This window comes from Canis aureus, chromosome 30, assembly GCF_053574225.1.
Source record: "Canis aureus isolate CA01 chromosome 30, VMU_Caureus_v.1.0, whole genome shotgun sequence".
NCBI classification, from domain to species: domain Eukaryota; kingdom Metazoa; phylum Chordata; class Mammalia; order Carnivora; family Canidae; genus Canis; species Canis aureus.
Genome location: NC_135640.1, coordinates 31,909,158 through 31,925,900, shown reverse-complemented (window position 1 = coordinate 31,925,900; position 16,743 = coordinate 31,909,158). Strand labels below are relative to the sequence as shown.

The following is a 16,743-nucleotide window of genomic DNA, read 5'->3' as shown; positions in this document are numbered from 1 at the left end:
TTGCCTTGATATCCAGGTTGAGATTTTCAGGCTTCTTGGTGTCACTTGAGGAAACTTCAATCTCTTATCACCTAAGCTGGATATCCTGCATTTTGGCAAGGATCTTAAGATGTGATAGCTGATGTCCTCATCTGTTGAGAACAAGCTTCATATTAAGTCTTTTTCCCCAGAGAGGTTTAGCTTTTATGTTTTCTCTTTTACCAAACATTCTTTTATGCCTTCCTGTGGAGCTCTTTGCACTGGGGTCCTTCGGTGGCTCTTGCCTCAGGTTGACTGTCCCCTTGCGTCTTCAGATGTTCTCGACATGGTGGATGTCCTGGTGGAGGGCAGCGAAGGCTTGGATGAGGAAATTGGATTCCTACTGAATGAAGACATGATCCTGCTCACGTTCCCATTCAGTGCAGTGGTTCCTGCAGCCCTAGAAGCCAGAAATAAGTTGCTCCTTGGGACAGAAAGTGAAACAGGTACCCATGTGTTGTCAGGATCTTCTGGGTGCACCATCCAGCTGGGTCTCCGTGGGGTAGGAGGTGTGATTCTAGGGCCTCTGAAAATAATTGTTGAAAATCCAAGGCAACAAGGTTCAGACCCACCACCTTGATAGCTACCTGGCCTTTAGAGTTAAGCATGTACGGATAAGAATCTAGACGTTAGCTGGACTTCGGGGAAATTGGTCCTTTGAGGGATAAGTCTGTAGTAACGCATTTGCGTGGCTGTGCAGACAGACCCCTGCTAGGACATTGATGGTTTGTCCTCGATGTTTATTCTTGCTATCACAGTGCTAGAGTGTGAGTCTTTCGTACTTCCTGGGAGTTGCCAGAACCTAGAACCAAGCAAGTACTCATAGATGACAACGGTGTGATTAGTCAGGTTTGCTTAGGCTTTGCTGCAATAACAAGTAAGCCCCAACTTGTAGTGGTTTAATGAGTAAAGGTGTCTTTCTAGACCTTGTTGTAGTCCAATGCAGGTCACATTGCTCTTTTGGGTGATTGCCTGCCAGGAGGCAGCTCAGGGATCCTGGCACCTTGTAGCTATGCCATCTCAATGTATGATGATCTCAATGACCCTTCCAGGGTCACTCTGGAAGAGGAAGAGAGAGCAGATAGTTGAGCAGAGGCTGTTCTAGCCTTGCCTAGATGTGGCTAAAAAATCAGTCACTTGGTCCCAGGCTAACCACAGGGGCGGCCCATGGGCCCGGAACAAGAGATGGTTTGGTGGGCACCGAGCAAGTCTCAGCCCCAGGTAGTTTTTGCATCACTTCTTCTGTGCCTGGATCCCCACTTCCTGGCATCAAGACCTGAAGCCTGACTGTGTGTCACACATTTAATGAAACAGAACCTGGGTGAGCTCTGCAGTGATCACACCTGCCTTCCAGTGTGTTTACCTGACCCCTTGTGGAATTGGCATGAATTTTGCTGAGTGTGGAATGCGTATGGGAGTTGGTGTTATTGATGAGTGATCCCAGCAGGCCTCCCTCATGCATCTCATTCCCTTGCAGGAGAGAGCATCGTGGTCTATCTGACGACCGTGCTGACAGATCTCCTCCATACCCAGAGAGACCCTCTGGCTCTGTGTCTGCTGCTTCAGGCTTATGACAAGTTGGAGCCTCCAGTCCCACCTTGCTGCCACCAGCTGGCCCGGTTCCACAGATACTACAGCCGCTGGATCCCAGAGCCAGCCCGAGAGGCCTCGGTGAGCTGCGGCATCACTGCTCCTTGGAAACCAGGCCTTTCCCTAGAAAATCCCGAGGTGACTTCAGTGGGTCACTCTGCCTGTGCCCCAGCTCTGTAGCTTTACAGCTCCTCGGTTTCCAGGAAGAAATGTGTTAACCTTCTGATTTCCCTGCACAAGAGAAGGAGCTTAGTGGTGTCACTGCTGCTCAGCTGATAGGATGGAGCGTGGATGATTCGGTGATGCAGTGGAATTGAATTTCCCGCTGACAGGATGGTTGCCTCATCAGGTGCCAGCTTCAGGGAGGGAGGAAGTTGCCTTTTCTCCTTGTCAGATCATCTGGCATACCCAGTTCTGGCCTTCTTCAACGGGCCTTAGCTTGCCCCTGGCAATACGGCTCAGCTGTCAGACCAGGCCCTAGTGGGCCTTAGCAGTCTCCATTCTAGGAAGACTGAGAAAATGAAACAAAGAATCCTCTTCAGGTGGGGACTATATCCTTCTAATGGGGTGCTGCAGGTCTGGCCCCAGTGCAGAGAATTTACAAATGTTAGGGGCAGGGGCGAAGAAATTAACTTTGTGGTGTGTGTTTTGTGTATGCATTGGATTTTAGCTGTTCTTGAAAAAGCAGGTGGCTCGGGCCCTCTGTCTTGTGATACCTGTAGCTGCCGCTTACGGTGGTGCTGAGGATACTATGTGTATTTTAAGTCATTCCTCACAGCAACTCCGAGAAGGTGGTCAGGACTTTCTGGGTTCATTACACACATGAGGAAACTGAGGCACAGCGTGGTTCCAGCACTAGGCAGCAGTGGAAGTGGGGGGTCAGGATCCCACCTAGGCCGTGGGCTCTAGCATCCACACCCTTCCCGGCCACTGCCACCTTCCTCCGCTGGCTAGCCTGTGGTTCAGACTTGGTGGTGGTCTTTCAGAGCCCAGAGGAAGCGTCACAGTTCAGGGCTGCACCGCATGGGTGCTGGAAGGCAGGTATCCACTTTGTTGAGTAGGTCCCAGCAGTGCTTCTCACCCTCCAAGGAGTACCACCCACAGTCTCTGGGCCCCACGCTCAGTGGGTTCAGTTCAGCACCTCTACCTCAGGCTCTGGGGTTTGGCCTCTCCGGGCGGTGCCCATGCAGTGCTGCTGCTGGTCCAGGGACCCCACCCGGAGCCCTGCTGCCTTTCCAGACACGTGCAGCCTCGTTTCCTTGGCCTTGGGAGTGTTTGGAGTTAAAGTAATGAAAGGCATGTGGGGTCATTAGAGAAGGCAGCATGGAGATTGTTGTAGAAGTAAGCAACTTCGGTTTGAGGTGGAATTCCAGAAATTTGTCTTCATTCTGTCCACTGTCTTGTTAGCCTCCCAACAAGGTTCTCTGAGCGAGGCTCCCGGGGAAGGCCTTTGGAGGCCATGCAGCTTAGCAAGCTGGCTCTGTCCCGGCTGCAATCTCCCAGTTTCCAGTGATGAATCCTCTTTTTTTTTTTTTTTTTTTTTTTCAAAGATTCTATTTATTTGAAAGAGAGAGAGAACAAGCACAAGTGGGGGAGGAGTGGGAGTGGAGGAAGAAGCAGACCCCCGGCTGAGCATAGAGCCTGCTGTAGGGCTCAATCCCCGGACCCTGAGACCGTGACCTGAGTCAAAATCGAAAGTCAGACGGGCACTGGGGGTTATTCTGTATGTTAGTAAATTGAACACCAATAAAAAATAAATTAAAAAAAAAATTGGAAAAAAAAAAAAATCGAAAGTCAGATGCTTGGCTGCACAGCGACTCTTCTGAGTGAAGTGTCTGTCCCACGCAGCTCCAGTCGCAGCGTCTGTTCCCCAGCGTGTGTGGACACCTTCCTGGTCCACTGCTGTGTTGACGGCCTCTAGGAATGTCCGTGTAACTGAAAACATTAGGGCTTAATTTAAAGTAAACCGCCATGTGGTCACATATTTTTTTAGTAATAGGATGAGACAGCGAACTGTTGCTTTGTCGTGAACATCCCCCTGTACCTGTCTTTGCAGACTGTGGTTCTCACCTGTGGTTGTTTGTCTTTCCTCCTCTCAGGGCTTTCTCAGCCTCCCCAAGCCCCTTCAGACACCAGGCAACCTTGGTCCCCAGGGCCCTCCCGCCACCTCCTTCGCCACCCTGCTGCAGACAGCCTACGAGAGCGAAGGCTCACTCCTGGACGAGCAGGTTCAATCACAGCTGCGGGCGGCCCTCCAGCACATCCCGATGCACCAGGTCCTGCGCTCGGCGAAACACCTGCTGCTCTACGTCAGGAGCACTGTGGAGAGCTTTGGCCAGGTCCGCACTACTCCTGCCTCACCCTGCAGCCCCCACACGTTTTCACCACTCTGCCCCCAGGGTGGCCCCCTCTGAGTCGGGCCCAGACTGCATGATGGTGTTGATAGAATCCTGGAGTCTCGTCACCCTGTTGCACACGAAGGGACTTGGTGATGTGACACCTGCAGGGCACCCACTCCGCCCCCGTCCCCCCCCACCCCACCCCAACACACACACAGGGAGCCCAGGCTGCTAGTTCACTCCCTGCTCCACTCTGCTGGGCTGCTTCTCCTCCCTGGAACAGATGTACGCAGGTGACTTTAGCACTCATTTCCTGCGGGCCTCACTCGGAGGCAGCATGGCCAACCGTGTTGCTGGGGCAGCTATCAGGCAGGGCCCTTCCAACAGCAGCCTGGATCAGTGCACTGCCAGACCCACTGTCTTTCCTAAGTTTGAATTTAGTAGAGTTCCTTGGTGGGCTTTCCATTCCCGGTGTGGTTTATAGCATGTTAGTTTGGGTTTCCCTCATCTTGGTCAAAGTAAACCTGCACACTTCATCAAGATTTAGGGCGCACACCATACGGAGAAAGGATTTTGAGGTTATTGGTGTTTTATAAGGAGTTGCCACTCTAGCGTGCCTCCCTCCTCAGTCCTTATTTCTGGTAACATGGCAGCTTTTGGGCACAGAGGGAGTCGGTGATGACCGTTGTGACTGTGAGCCCTTCCCTGGCCTCTTGTCCTCACAGCTGGGCCGAAGTACAGGGCCTGCCCTCCTGCAGCTCCTCCTGGATCTCCTCAGGTGCCTGGTCGTCCACTGTGTGCAGCTGGATGCAGAGAACCAGCAGAAATGCCAGGCTGCCCAGGCTGAGGCTGACCTCTTTTTGGACATGGAGTCCATGGCCTCGCTGGAGCTGGCCAGTGACAAGGTACTGCTGCCCTTTTTCCGTGGGTCTCCTTCCTGTTAGCCTTTTCCTGTACACTCTCAGACCCTGGCTTTCCCTCTGCTTCTGCTCCAAGACGACGTGTGCGTTGTAGGCAAATAAAGAAACATAGAACCCTGTGGAGGAGACACTGGAAACACCTCCGACCCCTGCACCCACAGAAAAGCTTGGTGTCATTTGGGTGTGTAGCTCTTCACCTGTTTCTCTGCTCCCACTTGCCCTCCCCTGTGAGCAGTTTCTCTTACACCGGGGGACATGTGAGCACCTGGAGAGACAACGGGGACACTTTCCTTTTGGGCAGTTGCAGTCTGTGTTGGACGAAGGCTGGGGAGTGGGTATGGCTGGCTAATCAGTTCACCCCGAGAACTTGTGGCTCTGGGCGGAAGCCCCTCCCCTGCTGTGAACCACCGAGCCACTGTAGATTTGGGCCAGGGTGCATCGCTCACCGTCTGCCACTTTCCCTGGTTTCCTGGGCTTGGGAAGCAGCCACGTTCATGTCTCACTCCTAATGGACATCCTTCTTCCTTTGACCTCGGGCTTGACTTTCTGGGAGGTGTCTATGGGTGCAGGACCACCTGTTAGCTGTTTGGTAGGTGGTGGGGGGGTGGGCAGCAAGGCAGTGCTAACAGGAAATTGTGCTTCTCTGTTGGAAGGTGTGACAGGCTCTTCTTTCCTTACCTGACAAGTAAATGAGGAGAATGTATTCCCGTCCCTGGGGACTGGTGTCACTTCATTGGCTAGGAATTGTGTTCTGCACAGCTGCTTAGAACGGCTGGATCAGATTAGTCTCTAATCTAGCAAGGGCGCTTGGCCGCTTTCTGCTCCATGGCTTAAACACGGTGCTGGGGCAGAGCTAGTTCCCCGGGGTTGCTCAAGGCTCAGCCTCCGCCCGCGTGCTACCTTCAGTTCCGGCTCGTGGGCTCGCACAGCAGCTTGATTCCCAGACACAGGGTCTCTCCCACACTGATCACGCTGCTCCGTACTCAGGAGAAACCCACATTCCTCAATCGGATTGATGTTGGAGGGCAGGGCTGCTAAGCAGAAACCAGATGATTGATCTTCAACACGTTTTGATGTTTCTGCGTAGCCCATCCCCTGGCGGAGAGCAGTTTTGTTGTATAGTAAATTCATTCAGGCTGAATTCGTCAGACACCTGTCAGTCTGGGTGGGGCACTGGCCAAGCCAAGGTCCAGCTGTCACAGTCACCTGGGGAGGTGATGCACTACAGTCAGGTCATAGCTTGGCCTGGGCTTGGGTTGGGGTTCTGTGGGGCACCCCTGAGAGGGGTGTCAGAACTCAGGCTTGAGGATGGAGTGGCTTAGGAATGCTATTTTCTGCCCTCCATCCTACTCCCTGCTGGCCCTGGGCCGTGTGTGAGCTCTGTGCCTTGTCACTGTATTTCAGACGCTGGAGGAGGTGCTAGTGGCCATCCTCAGACACCCCACACTGGAGGGCTGGTACCTGGCCCTGGAGCAACAGGCCCTTCCTCCGCACACCCTCAGCCCCATCCTTGTGAAACTCCTGGCAGCCCGCCTCAGCGCAGGGGTCCTGCAGCTACTGATGGCAAGTGCCCCGGTCCTCCAGAGCATTGGTCAGCGGGGCCTCCTGGCCAGGTACTCGGAGGCCATTACCCAGAGCGTGTTGAAAGAGCTGCGAAACAGGAGGGCGGCCCCGGCCACGTCACCACCAAAGACCCTCCCGCAGCTGGAAGCCCTGCAAGGACTGCATCCCTACATGGAGGGCGCCCAGCTCCACGAGGTCATCCTGGCCCTGCTGAGGCTGCCTGAGGCCCAGCTGGTGACCCAGCGACCCACAAAGTCTCCCCAGAAGGAGAGACATCTGAACGCTCTTGGCAAGACCCTGGTCCAGCTGTTGACTGGCAGCACCCAGGACCAGCTGCAGAGCAACGAGCTCCTGTGGGCTTCCGAGTTTGTGAAAGGCCTGGGGGCTCTGCTCCCCACATTGGCTGTGGACGAGCTGGATGCCGTATTCCTCCATGCTCTGCAGAGAGAGCCCACACTGGCCCCCGCGGTCCGGGCAGACCTGCTCGACAACTGCCTGGCCCGGCGGTCGCAGCCTGCGCTCAGCGTGGCCACCCTGCTCGTGCGGCTGAGCTGCACCCACCTGCTGCGGTTCGAGCTGTGGTGCGGGCGGCCCGGCACGGGGGTCTGCCTCCAGGAGCACCTTGATGACTTCCTCCCCGTCGTCCACGTGTACCTCCAGGGCAGGACCCAGGGCCGCTTTGCACGCCTGGCAGGAGGTACGGAAATTGGAGGCTTTGGGCAGCTGGGCATGTGAGTCTGGGGCGGAGGAGGTGGGATCTGCAGGTCCCTTTCTACACCTGTACCTTCCACATTTGGGACGTGGTGAGGTTCTGTCTCTCCTCCAGCCACGGACCCAGCTCGGGAGATGGAGAAAGAGGAGGGATTCGGCCTGTGGTTTGAGATGCTGCCCTGATGCTCCTGTCTACCCTGAGCCCCCCACTGGAAGCTGGGAGGGGTGGACTGACAAAGGGTCAGCTCTGGGGCAGGGGAGGCATTAGAGTGTCCTTCGTCTTGTCCCATTGTCCCCTCCAGAAGGAGGGTCGGTGCATTGACGCTGAGTCAGGGCAGCTTGGGCCCAGCCCTCTTCTTCTACCTGTAGGGTTTCAGGTCTGAGGCACTTTGTGACCACCTGAAGTCTACTTTAATCCTCTTTATCGTGTGTGTGAATGGTGGTTCACTCACCGCTTTGCCTTTGTGTGTCGTGACTTCACACCAGTGACAATAGATACTTTAAAAAGTCTTAAAATTTAAAAAAAATAAAAATAAAAATAAAAAGTCTTAAAATTTTTTTTATTTATTTCTTTTAGAGAGATAGAGAATCTCAAGCAGACTCCCCACCGAGTAGGGAGCCTGATGTGGGGCTCTATCTCACAACCCTGAGATCATGACCCGAGCCGAAACTAGTGGTTGGCCACTTCACCCACTGAGCTGCCCAGGCGCCCCCTCTAGTGATTCCTGGTGCACATCTTCTGACAGGCCCCCCTGGTTCCTGTGCCTTTGGGGCACAAATCCCGAGTCCAGAGTTTTGGTACTCACAGTCCCATTACCAGCTTTGAGCAAGGCGTTAGGCACAGGAGGATTGACTGACAAGAGGTGACCAGTGGCGTGCTGGTCAGTGGTTAACAAACTGGCCTTGCCTCTGTCAGTCTCCATGACATCCGTGCTCCTGCCCAGGCCAGGAGCTACAAGTGTGACCAGCTACAAGTGTGACCTCAGCCAGTCAGGATTCCTCCAAGTTAGCCAGGGGCTCTGTAAGCTGGTACATGCTGGGCCTGGCACAGCAGTGTGTGACTGTCTCTCCTTCTCGTCTCTACCTAGTGTCCTCTGCTGTCATTCCTGTGTTGAGGAAGGCCCTTTGGAGACAGCTGCAGACCAGGCTGCTCAGCACAGATGGGCCCCCAGAGTCTGGGCTGCATCAGGAGGTCCTGGCCCAGCTGGTCCCCTTTGCAAGAGCCAAGGACCTTGCTGCCCTCATGGCCCATCTGCCCGGCTTGCTTCAGACTCCAGGCAGGCACAAGAGGTATGAAGGCTTAGATCGCTGGGTGGCCATTCCCCTTTCCACTTCACTTTTCCCTCTAGTTTTTACAAAATGGTGAGAATTTGCTGTGCTGCTGTGGTGACAGTCGGTGAGAAAGCACTTCCTACAAGAAGTCTTCCAGCCGTCCTGCCTGGAGCAAGCACGTCTCCAAGAGTGGATGGTTGGGTCAGATTCCCTGAGAGCAGCAGTTCTCAACCAGGGGTGGCTTTGCACCCTCCCGGGCACAGTTGGCAACATCTGACATTTTATATTGTCATGATGGGGTGGCGGGGGGTGGGGGGTTTCTGGCATCTAGAGGGTGAAGGCCAGGGGTGCTGCTAAATATCTTATTATGCATAGGACTGCCCTCCCTTCCCCCTGAAAGAATAATCTGGCCCAGCGTGTCAGTAATACTGACCCTGAGACAGTCTAATTTAGGCAAAGTCTGGATAACAAATTTTTGTTTCTGGTTAAATAATAATTGTTTCCTGGTTAAATAATAATTGTTTCCTGTAATTGTAAAAATGCTGGTATATCTGCTGGAGCAAGGAAGCCAGGGCAGCCTGGGACTCCGTGCTTGGGTGCTGAAGGGGGGCAGGACCAGGGCATCTGCCCCAATGGCCCACTGTAATGTGAGCTACTCAAAAGCTGGAGGGATTTAGGCCATCGCCTGACTCTGTGCCTCTTGTCTTCTGCTGCAGTTGGAGTGTGGCCGACTCTGTCTCTGCAGTCCTGGAAGGGTCGGCACAAGAGCTGCGTGCCTGGAGAAGGACTCTGCTGGACTCCTGTGTGAAATGGCTGATCGTGTCTTTCAGTAGTGGCCAGCTGGACCACAACAGTGCCCAGGATGAAGAGAGGCAGATGCTGCTGAGATTTAATGAGCTGTTGGTAGGTGTCTCTCCTTTTCTTAGAGAGCCTGATTACACTTTTAAGGGAAAGCGTGGACTAGGCAGACCAGAATTCACAGATGTGCTCCAAGAACTAGTGGGAGATGAGCGGGGCTGTGTCCGGGAGGCAAAGTGACAGGCGGGGGGCAGGTCCTAAAACCATGTGCCACCGTCTTCCAAGGATGGATATTGGATTTTGTCAAGTGCTTTTTATACTTCTACCAAGATAGTTTATGGTTTTGTTTTTTTAAGTCTGTTAATATGACTTACATTCATTAATTTTTGATCGTTAAAAGTAACTTTATGTTCCTGGGATGTACCTGCTTGATTAGTCTTCTCATAGTGTTGGATTTGATGTGCTAATATTTCATATTATGAATCTTTCCATCTATGTGCAGGTGGGATATTTGTTTTCTTTGTAATTTTATTTTCTAGCAGTCTTTCTTTGCCTGGTTTTAGGATCAACTCAGAGTGAGTTGGGAAGCGTTTCAATCCAGGTTTTGTATTTCCTGTAGCATTTTAAAGTGTTGCTTTAGTGTCTTCTGGCACGCCTTGGACTCGATAAAAATCTGTCATTCTTTATTTTCCTACCTTAGGTCTTTTTTCCTTACATTGTTTAAAACAACATGATCATGATGTGCCTCAGAATAGTTTTCTTTAAGATTCTTACGTTTGGGGTTCACGGAACTTCTTGCCGCTATTAGCCTAGAGCTGTCGTAAGATTTGGAAATATTCAGCTCTTATATTTGGTCATTATTCCCTTTTATTCAAGTGTCTTTTTTTTTTTTTAATTCTTCACAAAAATAACATCCTGAAGCATATGAGTTGCTCCTTAGTGCATGATGTAAAATTGCAGTAAAAATTAGAGTCTGTGACTTGTGTTTAAACTCTGGACCCAAAATTTAAAAAGTAATCCTGACGAGAACAACCCCAGGTGACAGTTGTATGATAAATAGATTGGTAGGTTAGAGATCAAGCAGCGTGCTTACGTTGTATTAAGAGACTTTATAATCTCTATCTCAGCTTTAATTCCTTGTGCCACAGGTTTGTGCATTCAAGGCTCCTAGGAGCCCAAACATGGCAGAAGTGGGGGGTGCAAGGAACACCCCTGAGATCTAGAGAGAGCAGAGTGTAGAGGAGGGTGCTGGGCCTTCCCGTGTGGCCCCTCACCTAGCAGGCTGGCTTGCTGGCTGATGGCGGGCTGTGCCCTTCAGGGATTTGTGCTCCGGGCACGCCGTCTGCCTTGCCTTCCACAGCTCCTTTTCTCTCTCTCCTTTTTCCCGTCTCTCATAGATGTCATGTTTCCAGGGTGGTTTTAGGTTCGCAGCAGAGCTGAGCAGACAGTACAGAGTTCCCCTGTGCCCCCCCTCCCCATCCCCAGGCCCACGCAGCCCCCTACTCTCGGCCCACCTCACCAACCCTTTTAACTGAGGACACATTTTCACGTGAAATCCAGTCTGTGTGTATGTGTGTGTGTGAGAGAGAGAGAGACATACAAGCTCCTAAGTGTACAGTTTAGTGTTGACAAGTGCATAGACCCTTGTGCCCACACTCCCATCAGAGATTGTCATCATCCCAGAAGGTCCCCTTCCCTCCAGAGCACCCACCCCTCTGATATAACTTAGCACCATATTTGGAGATTTTCTCTGCATCAGTGATGGGATCAGCATTGTCTCTGCTGGTGGTGCAGAGGTCATCCCCCAGGGATGCGCTGTCCTGTGTTGAAGCCATATGTGGCTGGCCCTGTGCGTGCTGCAGGCCGCTGGTGCCCTCGGAAATGGTGGGCAAGGGAAAGAACAGGACTTCAGGGAGTTTTCTCCTGCTCCTTTAGTGGTCGTAGACACGCTAATGAAATGACAGAGCTGCTAGCAGAAATAATAAAATGATTTTAAAAATTGAAGAAAGAAACAACCACTTGCTTTCGTGGGTCGCTTAGGTAACTATATTCGTGTTTCCTGAATAGCTGTAATTCAAGTTCTGTATTCTCTGTTTTAAATGTATTGAAGAGGTCCCATGACTATTTCTTGCTTATTTTATTCACAGAGTTCCCTTAATGAAGTTGATCCTGGCGATTGGCAGAAATTTGTGAAGACTGGACTCAAGTAAGTCCGTTTCATCCTCTCGCTGTGACTGGGTAGGGGGTGTGCATGTCCGATGCAGAGCCAGACTTGTTAGCATATGAGCATGGCGTTGGGGGTGGGGGTGGGGCCTCTGCCGCTCCTGTGTTGGGGATGACAAGCTGCAGAAGGCCAGAGAGCTGGATGATTTGCCTATTAACATGGGGTCTGCTTCTGGATCTTAGAGCCTTTAAAAAATGAAATACGTTTTAGAAACCAGATGCACACAGAGAATCCTGCAGTAGCGCCCAGATTTAATAAGCACTGACAGCTTCCTGTGTTTGCCTGGTTTATTCTCCTTCCTCCCCTTCAAGCATCACTTTCCTGAGGTCAGGCTTTGTCACGGCTGTGGGCCTTTGCCTACTTTGGTTGCATGCCAGCCCTAAACAGCGTGTCTCTAAACAGCAGTGACGTTATTTCAGTCGGCTTCACATTCTGTACAAATGTATCACATTATGTGCCCCCCCCCCTTTTTTTTTTGCACTGAAGTGTTTTTGACTCAGGCTGATACACACAGATCTCAGCCCATTTGTTTTTGCTGCAGGGCTGGTGGGGGGGAGGGGGGCAAGCCTGTTTCCTGACTACACCGCAGTTTATACAGCCAGCCTCCTGCTGGTGGACATCTGCCTCCCTCCCTCCCATGCCCGCAGTGAGGGCTGCTTGGCTCTCAGTGCCCCGTGCCAGGTTTTCTCAGGGAGGGCCATTCACTGGCACTAAGTGTGGGCACAGCTTCAGTCTGGCTAGATTTTTAATTTTCTCTCCAAAGTTTCTGAGCTAACCTAACACATCTTTTCCCTATACCTCCCTGGCTGTTTAGAGTCAGACTCTTCGGTGTTCAGCAACCAGGTAGTCACAAAACGGGCTTTCATTGTGCCTATCATTTTCATTTTCCTGGTCAGGCACCACCTTGAAACAGAGAAAAATACTCACCTTGCCTAAGAGGAGAGAAAGGTGAGAAGGAGGGTCACAGATAAATGACCACCAGTGATCACCATCACGAAATGGTGACATTTCTTTCAGGCTTTGGTTTGTATTTCTAGAATGCCCACTATATGCTAAGTGATTCTCAACATTATTCACATATGACTGGAAAGCTGCTTCGTTCAAGAACCTGATGCTTTCATTCCTTCGGTGGATTTATGGGGGGCTTAAAACAGAAGGCCTCCGAACCATTGGGTGGGAGTTCTGAGTTCTGAGTAGCTGGAAATAAGGAAGGAGGGAGGCTGACCTGGCAAGGTATGCTGAGCAGTGAGGGTCATCTTGATTCAGGCTCGGCTGTTCTGCTGCCTCCTCGCACTTTAACAAAACAGGAAGTTTGTTTGGTGTTCATCCTGCAGGGAAATGTGTCCCCTCCCTGTTTTCAGAAATGCCCCCCTGTGACAGGTGGGTGGCTAGGTGCGTGATAAAGCAAGGGTCCCACAGCAAAATCGAAACAGGTAGACAGAAACGCACTGTCATATTCTCATCTTTGTGGTGTGTTCGAAGTTTTTCTTAATAAGATGCCAAAAAAAAGGTTTTTTTATCGTCTCCTGCGAAATAAAACTTCCCCGTCTGAAGATCTTTCCCCCTTCGATTCTTGCCTCCTAGATTTCGGTATCAGGACCACGCATTTTTAAAGGCCCTCCATGCTGCCATACAGCACCTATATCTTCCCGAAAACTCCATGTGCTCACAGCTTATCCAGCTTCCGCTGGTCCACATGATGCTCACACAACATTCTCTGTTTTTGCCAACTCTCCTGAAGTCTGAAGAAGAGGAAGGCCCAGACAATCAAGTGAAAGGTGACCCCCTCTCCTCCCCAGCCTCCCATTTCAGGGGCAGATTTTATGTCCTGACTTGTGAAGCTAGCTATACACTGAGGTTTCACACCTCTGTGTTTTCAGAGCTAAGGAAGCTTTACCAAAATGGCATTAGGATATTTTGTTTCTATTAAATCAAAGCTCAAAAAGTGTTTCCTCTGACCTGGGGCCAAGCAGCAAATACAGACCTCTTTTCAGAGTCTGTTCTGGCTTCCAGAAGTTGTGTGTGAGGTCTTAACTGCCCTATTGTGGTAAAGTGCTAAAATCTGGGAATTAGGGGAAGTTCGGCTGCCCTGAGAAAAGTTGTTTAGTTGTGTGAAATGCTTTAATGAGAAGATCGAAACCTTCCTTTATCAAGGGCGAAGAGTTCAAATGTCCCCGCTGGTAGTTCCCTGCCAGGAAGCTCTCTGAAAGCCCAGGTTCTGAAAGCTCTACCCCTAGTTGGTTCTGTGGGGTTAGTTTCAGCACCATGCTGCTGAGCTTGGTATAGGCTGCGGGAGAGTTCAGAGGAGATGGTCTGTAGGGTCCAGTCGTCTTGAAGCCATTGCTCTGTTTAGGAATAGGATTAACATGCTCAGACCCGGTAGAAATCCCCATGGGGTCGGTGTGTAATGGATTGCTCGACTGAAGAGAACTATCTCCCAAGTTCCTGGTGTGGGTGGTAGGAAGACCAGAAGGGCCCGCCCTGTATTTAGGCAGGAGCAGAGGGAGATTAGACTCTTGGCTGACACAGTCATGGGGAAGACGCTTAGGTGCTGAAATCTGTGGTGGCCTAAGACTTGGGAGGGGGAGTGAAGAGAGTGATGACAGCCTGGCCAAAGACCTGGGGAGGGAGATGACTGTGAACATGGGCTTCTTTTAAAAAAGGAAAAAGATAACTCTGGGAAACGAACAAGGGGAGGTGGAAAGGGAGGTGGGCGGGGGGTGGGGGTAACTGGGTGATGGACACTGAGGGGGGGCACTTGATGGGATGAGCACTGGGTGTTATGCTATATGTTGGCAAATTGAACACCAATAAAAATAAAAAATAAGGGATCCCTGGGTGGCGCAGCGGTTTGGCGCCTGCCTTTGGCCCGGGGCGGGATCCTGGAGACCCGGGATCGAATCCCACGTCGGGCTCCCGGTGCATGGAGCCTGCTTCTCCCTCTGCCTGTGTCTCTGCCTCTCTCTCTCTCTCTGTGACTATCATGAATAAATAAATAAAAATCTTTAAAAAAAAAATAAAATAAAATAAAATAAAAAATAAGTAAAAATAAAAATAAAAAAAGGAAAAAGAGGGACAAGGCACAGTCTAAAGACTGGTATTGTTCAGAGAAGAATATTTAAGCATTTAAAAGTTCCCCGAAGTGCTTCCTCCTCTACTTCTATTCTCTCCGTGTGCATATCCCCCTGCACTGCTGTGTGTTTCAGTGTTATTTTCCTTCCAGAAGCGCTGGTGGACCTGATGTCGGTGGTGGTGAAGTTGTGTCCTTCTGTCTGTGAAAGCAGCCATTTTGCGGTGCTTCTGGGGGCCTATGGTGCCACTCTCAGCGTGCTGGGTAAGGGTGTGAGGACTGAGTGGTATATGCCTGGGGAGTGTGAGGGGACCAGGCGGGCAGTGTGACCAGGGAGTCTGAGGGGACCAGGCAGGCAGTATGAGTCTGGCAGGGAGTCTGAGGGGACCAGGTGGGCAGTGTGGCCAGGGAGTGTGAGGGGACCAGGTAGACAGTGTGACCGGGGGGTGTGAGGGGACCAAGTAGGCAATGTGACCAGGGGGTGTGAGGGGACCAGGCAGACAGTGTGACCGGGGGTGTGAAGAGACCAGGCAGGAGTGTGACTGCGGAGTGTGAGAGGACCAGGCTATATGCCACGAAGTGTAAAGAGACAAGGCAAGTGGTATAACCAAGGGGTGTGAGGGGACTGGGCAGTGTGACCAGGAAGTATGAGCCCAGGTGGTGTGACAGGATGGAAGGAGGCTATGAGGGGTTCAGCTTTCTAAATGGACTTGATTTGACTTGTAGACCAGAAGATTTTACTGCTTCTCCGGGCCTATGAACAGAACAACCTCAGCCTCGTGAACTTCAGGTGAGGTTGGGCTTGGAGGTGTGAGCAGCAGGCTTTGAAGCTGTTACCTCGGACTGAGGGAGTGTGTTCCACACAGCAAACTCCCCAAATTTTCCCTCATACCTTTTTGATTCTTGAGGAGAGGGTGGTGTGGATGGAGCTCCCCTAGCTCACACACCAGCTCCCGTGGAAAGCTTGGCCTCACGGTCTCAGGATGGTCCTTTGGCAGGGGGCTGCGTTGTCAGGGTGGCCCTCCCCTCCTGGTTGTCCTAGAACTGCCCCACCCTCATTTCCAGCTGGAGTGTCTAGTTTAGTTGATTTTTCTGAAAGTCCTTTTTCTCACTATTTACTTTGGACAGGAGTGACTTTGACGGGGTGCTGCTGGGGAGAGGAGTGAGGGGCAGACTGGATTTTAAGGGATGTTCTCTCTGCCTCTCCGGGCACGCACACACTGTGTCTGTCTCTGGACCTGTTTCTGTCCGACTGTGTCTTTCTTGTCTGCTTCTCTGTCCGTCCCTCCTAGGTTCTCAGCACAGCCTGGGCCTGAGGGGCCGAGATGGGTGCCTTCCCCTATGGGCCCTGCCCCCCCCACCAGGGTCGGGCCTAACGGGACTTTTGTCCGATGTGCTATTCATGGAAAGCAGCTTAGATGCTCTGGGCTACCCTAGTGTCGCCTTTTCTCCTTGTCATTAGGGCCAGCCCCCAACACCTACCCAGTACGTTCATGAAGAAGAGTTTGGTGCGTTAAGGCAGAAAGTGGGTGAACTGGGCCAACATAAATAGTTCAGGAGGACTCTGCAGGGAGGAGAAAAAATAATTTTCATGGCGGAATACTTCTTTTTAAAGATAAAAGCTGTATTAGCCAAAGAACCACCCGCCCCCTGCAAAGAAAAAGAACATTTTCTATCTCTTGAGGATGTGCAGATTATGAATAGCCGTTCTTTCCCTTCCCCTTATGAGCTGGCCTCCCCCTACTGCTTTGACATTGGTGCTGTGTCAGCTGTACCCTTTCTGGAGTAAACAGACCATGTGTCCGTAAAGGAGAACAAAGCGGAAACAGTCTCTCAGTGAAGAAAGAGCCGTTTCAGCCGCTGTCTCTGAGAGAGTTGAAGACAGTTGAACCGGGCTGCCCAGACGGGTCAGAGTTGGTTGTGGGAGGAGCGGGAGAGCGGAGGTGGTGCCCACAGGACTCCGTACAGCTGAGAACAGAAGAGTCTCCTCAGTCAGCCTGCATGTCACATCCATTTCCACCCCTGGAATAGCGGAAACTCTGCTTTCCAGCACATGGAAACTCTGTGGACGGCCGGTGGAAGGATCTGCCACCAGCAGACAGGGCCCCATCGACGGGTGTCTCCAGTCTGTCAGCTGCTTGCCTGCTTCCCCACTGGGGAACAGCCTCCTGAAGAGGCTGATTTATATTTTGACTTGAGTGACTCTTATTGACCTGCATAGAAAGAAGTCTGTATGTA

The 16,743-nt window shown here is 51.7% G+C and overlaps 1 protein-coding gene across 2 annotated transcripts in view; it reads left to right on the top strand.

Annotated features, from left to right (window-relative positions):
• The window catches only part of URB1 (URB1 ribosome biogenesis factor), a 71,008-nt gene that overhangs the window by 33,556 nt on the left and 20,709 nt on the right, over positions 1 to 16,743 (top strand). For both annotated transcript variants that reach the window (XM_077878993.1, XM_077878994.1), the window contains 11 exons: positions 294 to 464; positions 1,496 to 1,689; positions 3,708 to 3,947; positions 4,673 to 4,852; positions 6,272 to 7,127; positions 8,230 to 8,431; positions 9,130 to 9,316; positions 11,359 to 11,417; positions 13,020 to 13,213; positions 14,659 to 14,769; positions 15,232 to 15,295. In XM_077878993.1, the coding sequence (XP_077735119.1) occupies positions 294 to 464; positions 1,496 to 1,689; positions 3,708 to 3,947; positions 4,673 to 4,852; positions 6,272 to 7,127; positions 8,230 to 8,431; positions 9,130 to 9,316; positions 11,359 to 11,417; positions 13,020 to 13,213; positions 14,659 to 14,769; positions 15,232 to 15,295 (2,458 nt within the window). The remainder of the gene's footprint in view (positions 1 to 293; positions 465 to 1,495; positions 1,690 to 3,707; positions 3,948 to 4,672; positions 4,853 to 6,271; positions 7,128 to 8,229; positions 8,432 to 9,129; positions 9,317 to 11,358; positions 11,418 to 13,019; positions 13,214 to 14,658; positions 14,770 to 15,231; positions 15,296 to 16,743) is intronic.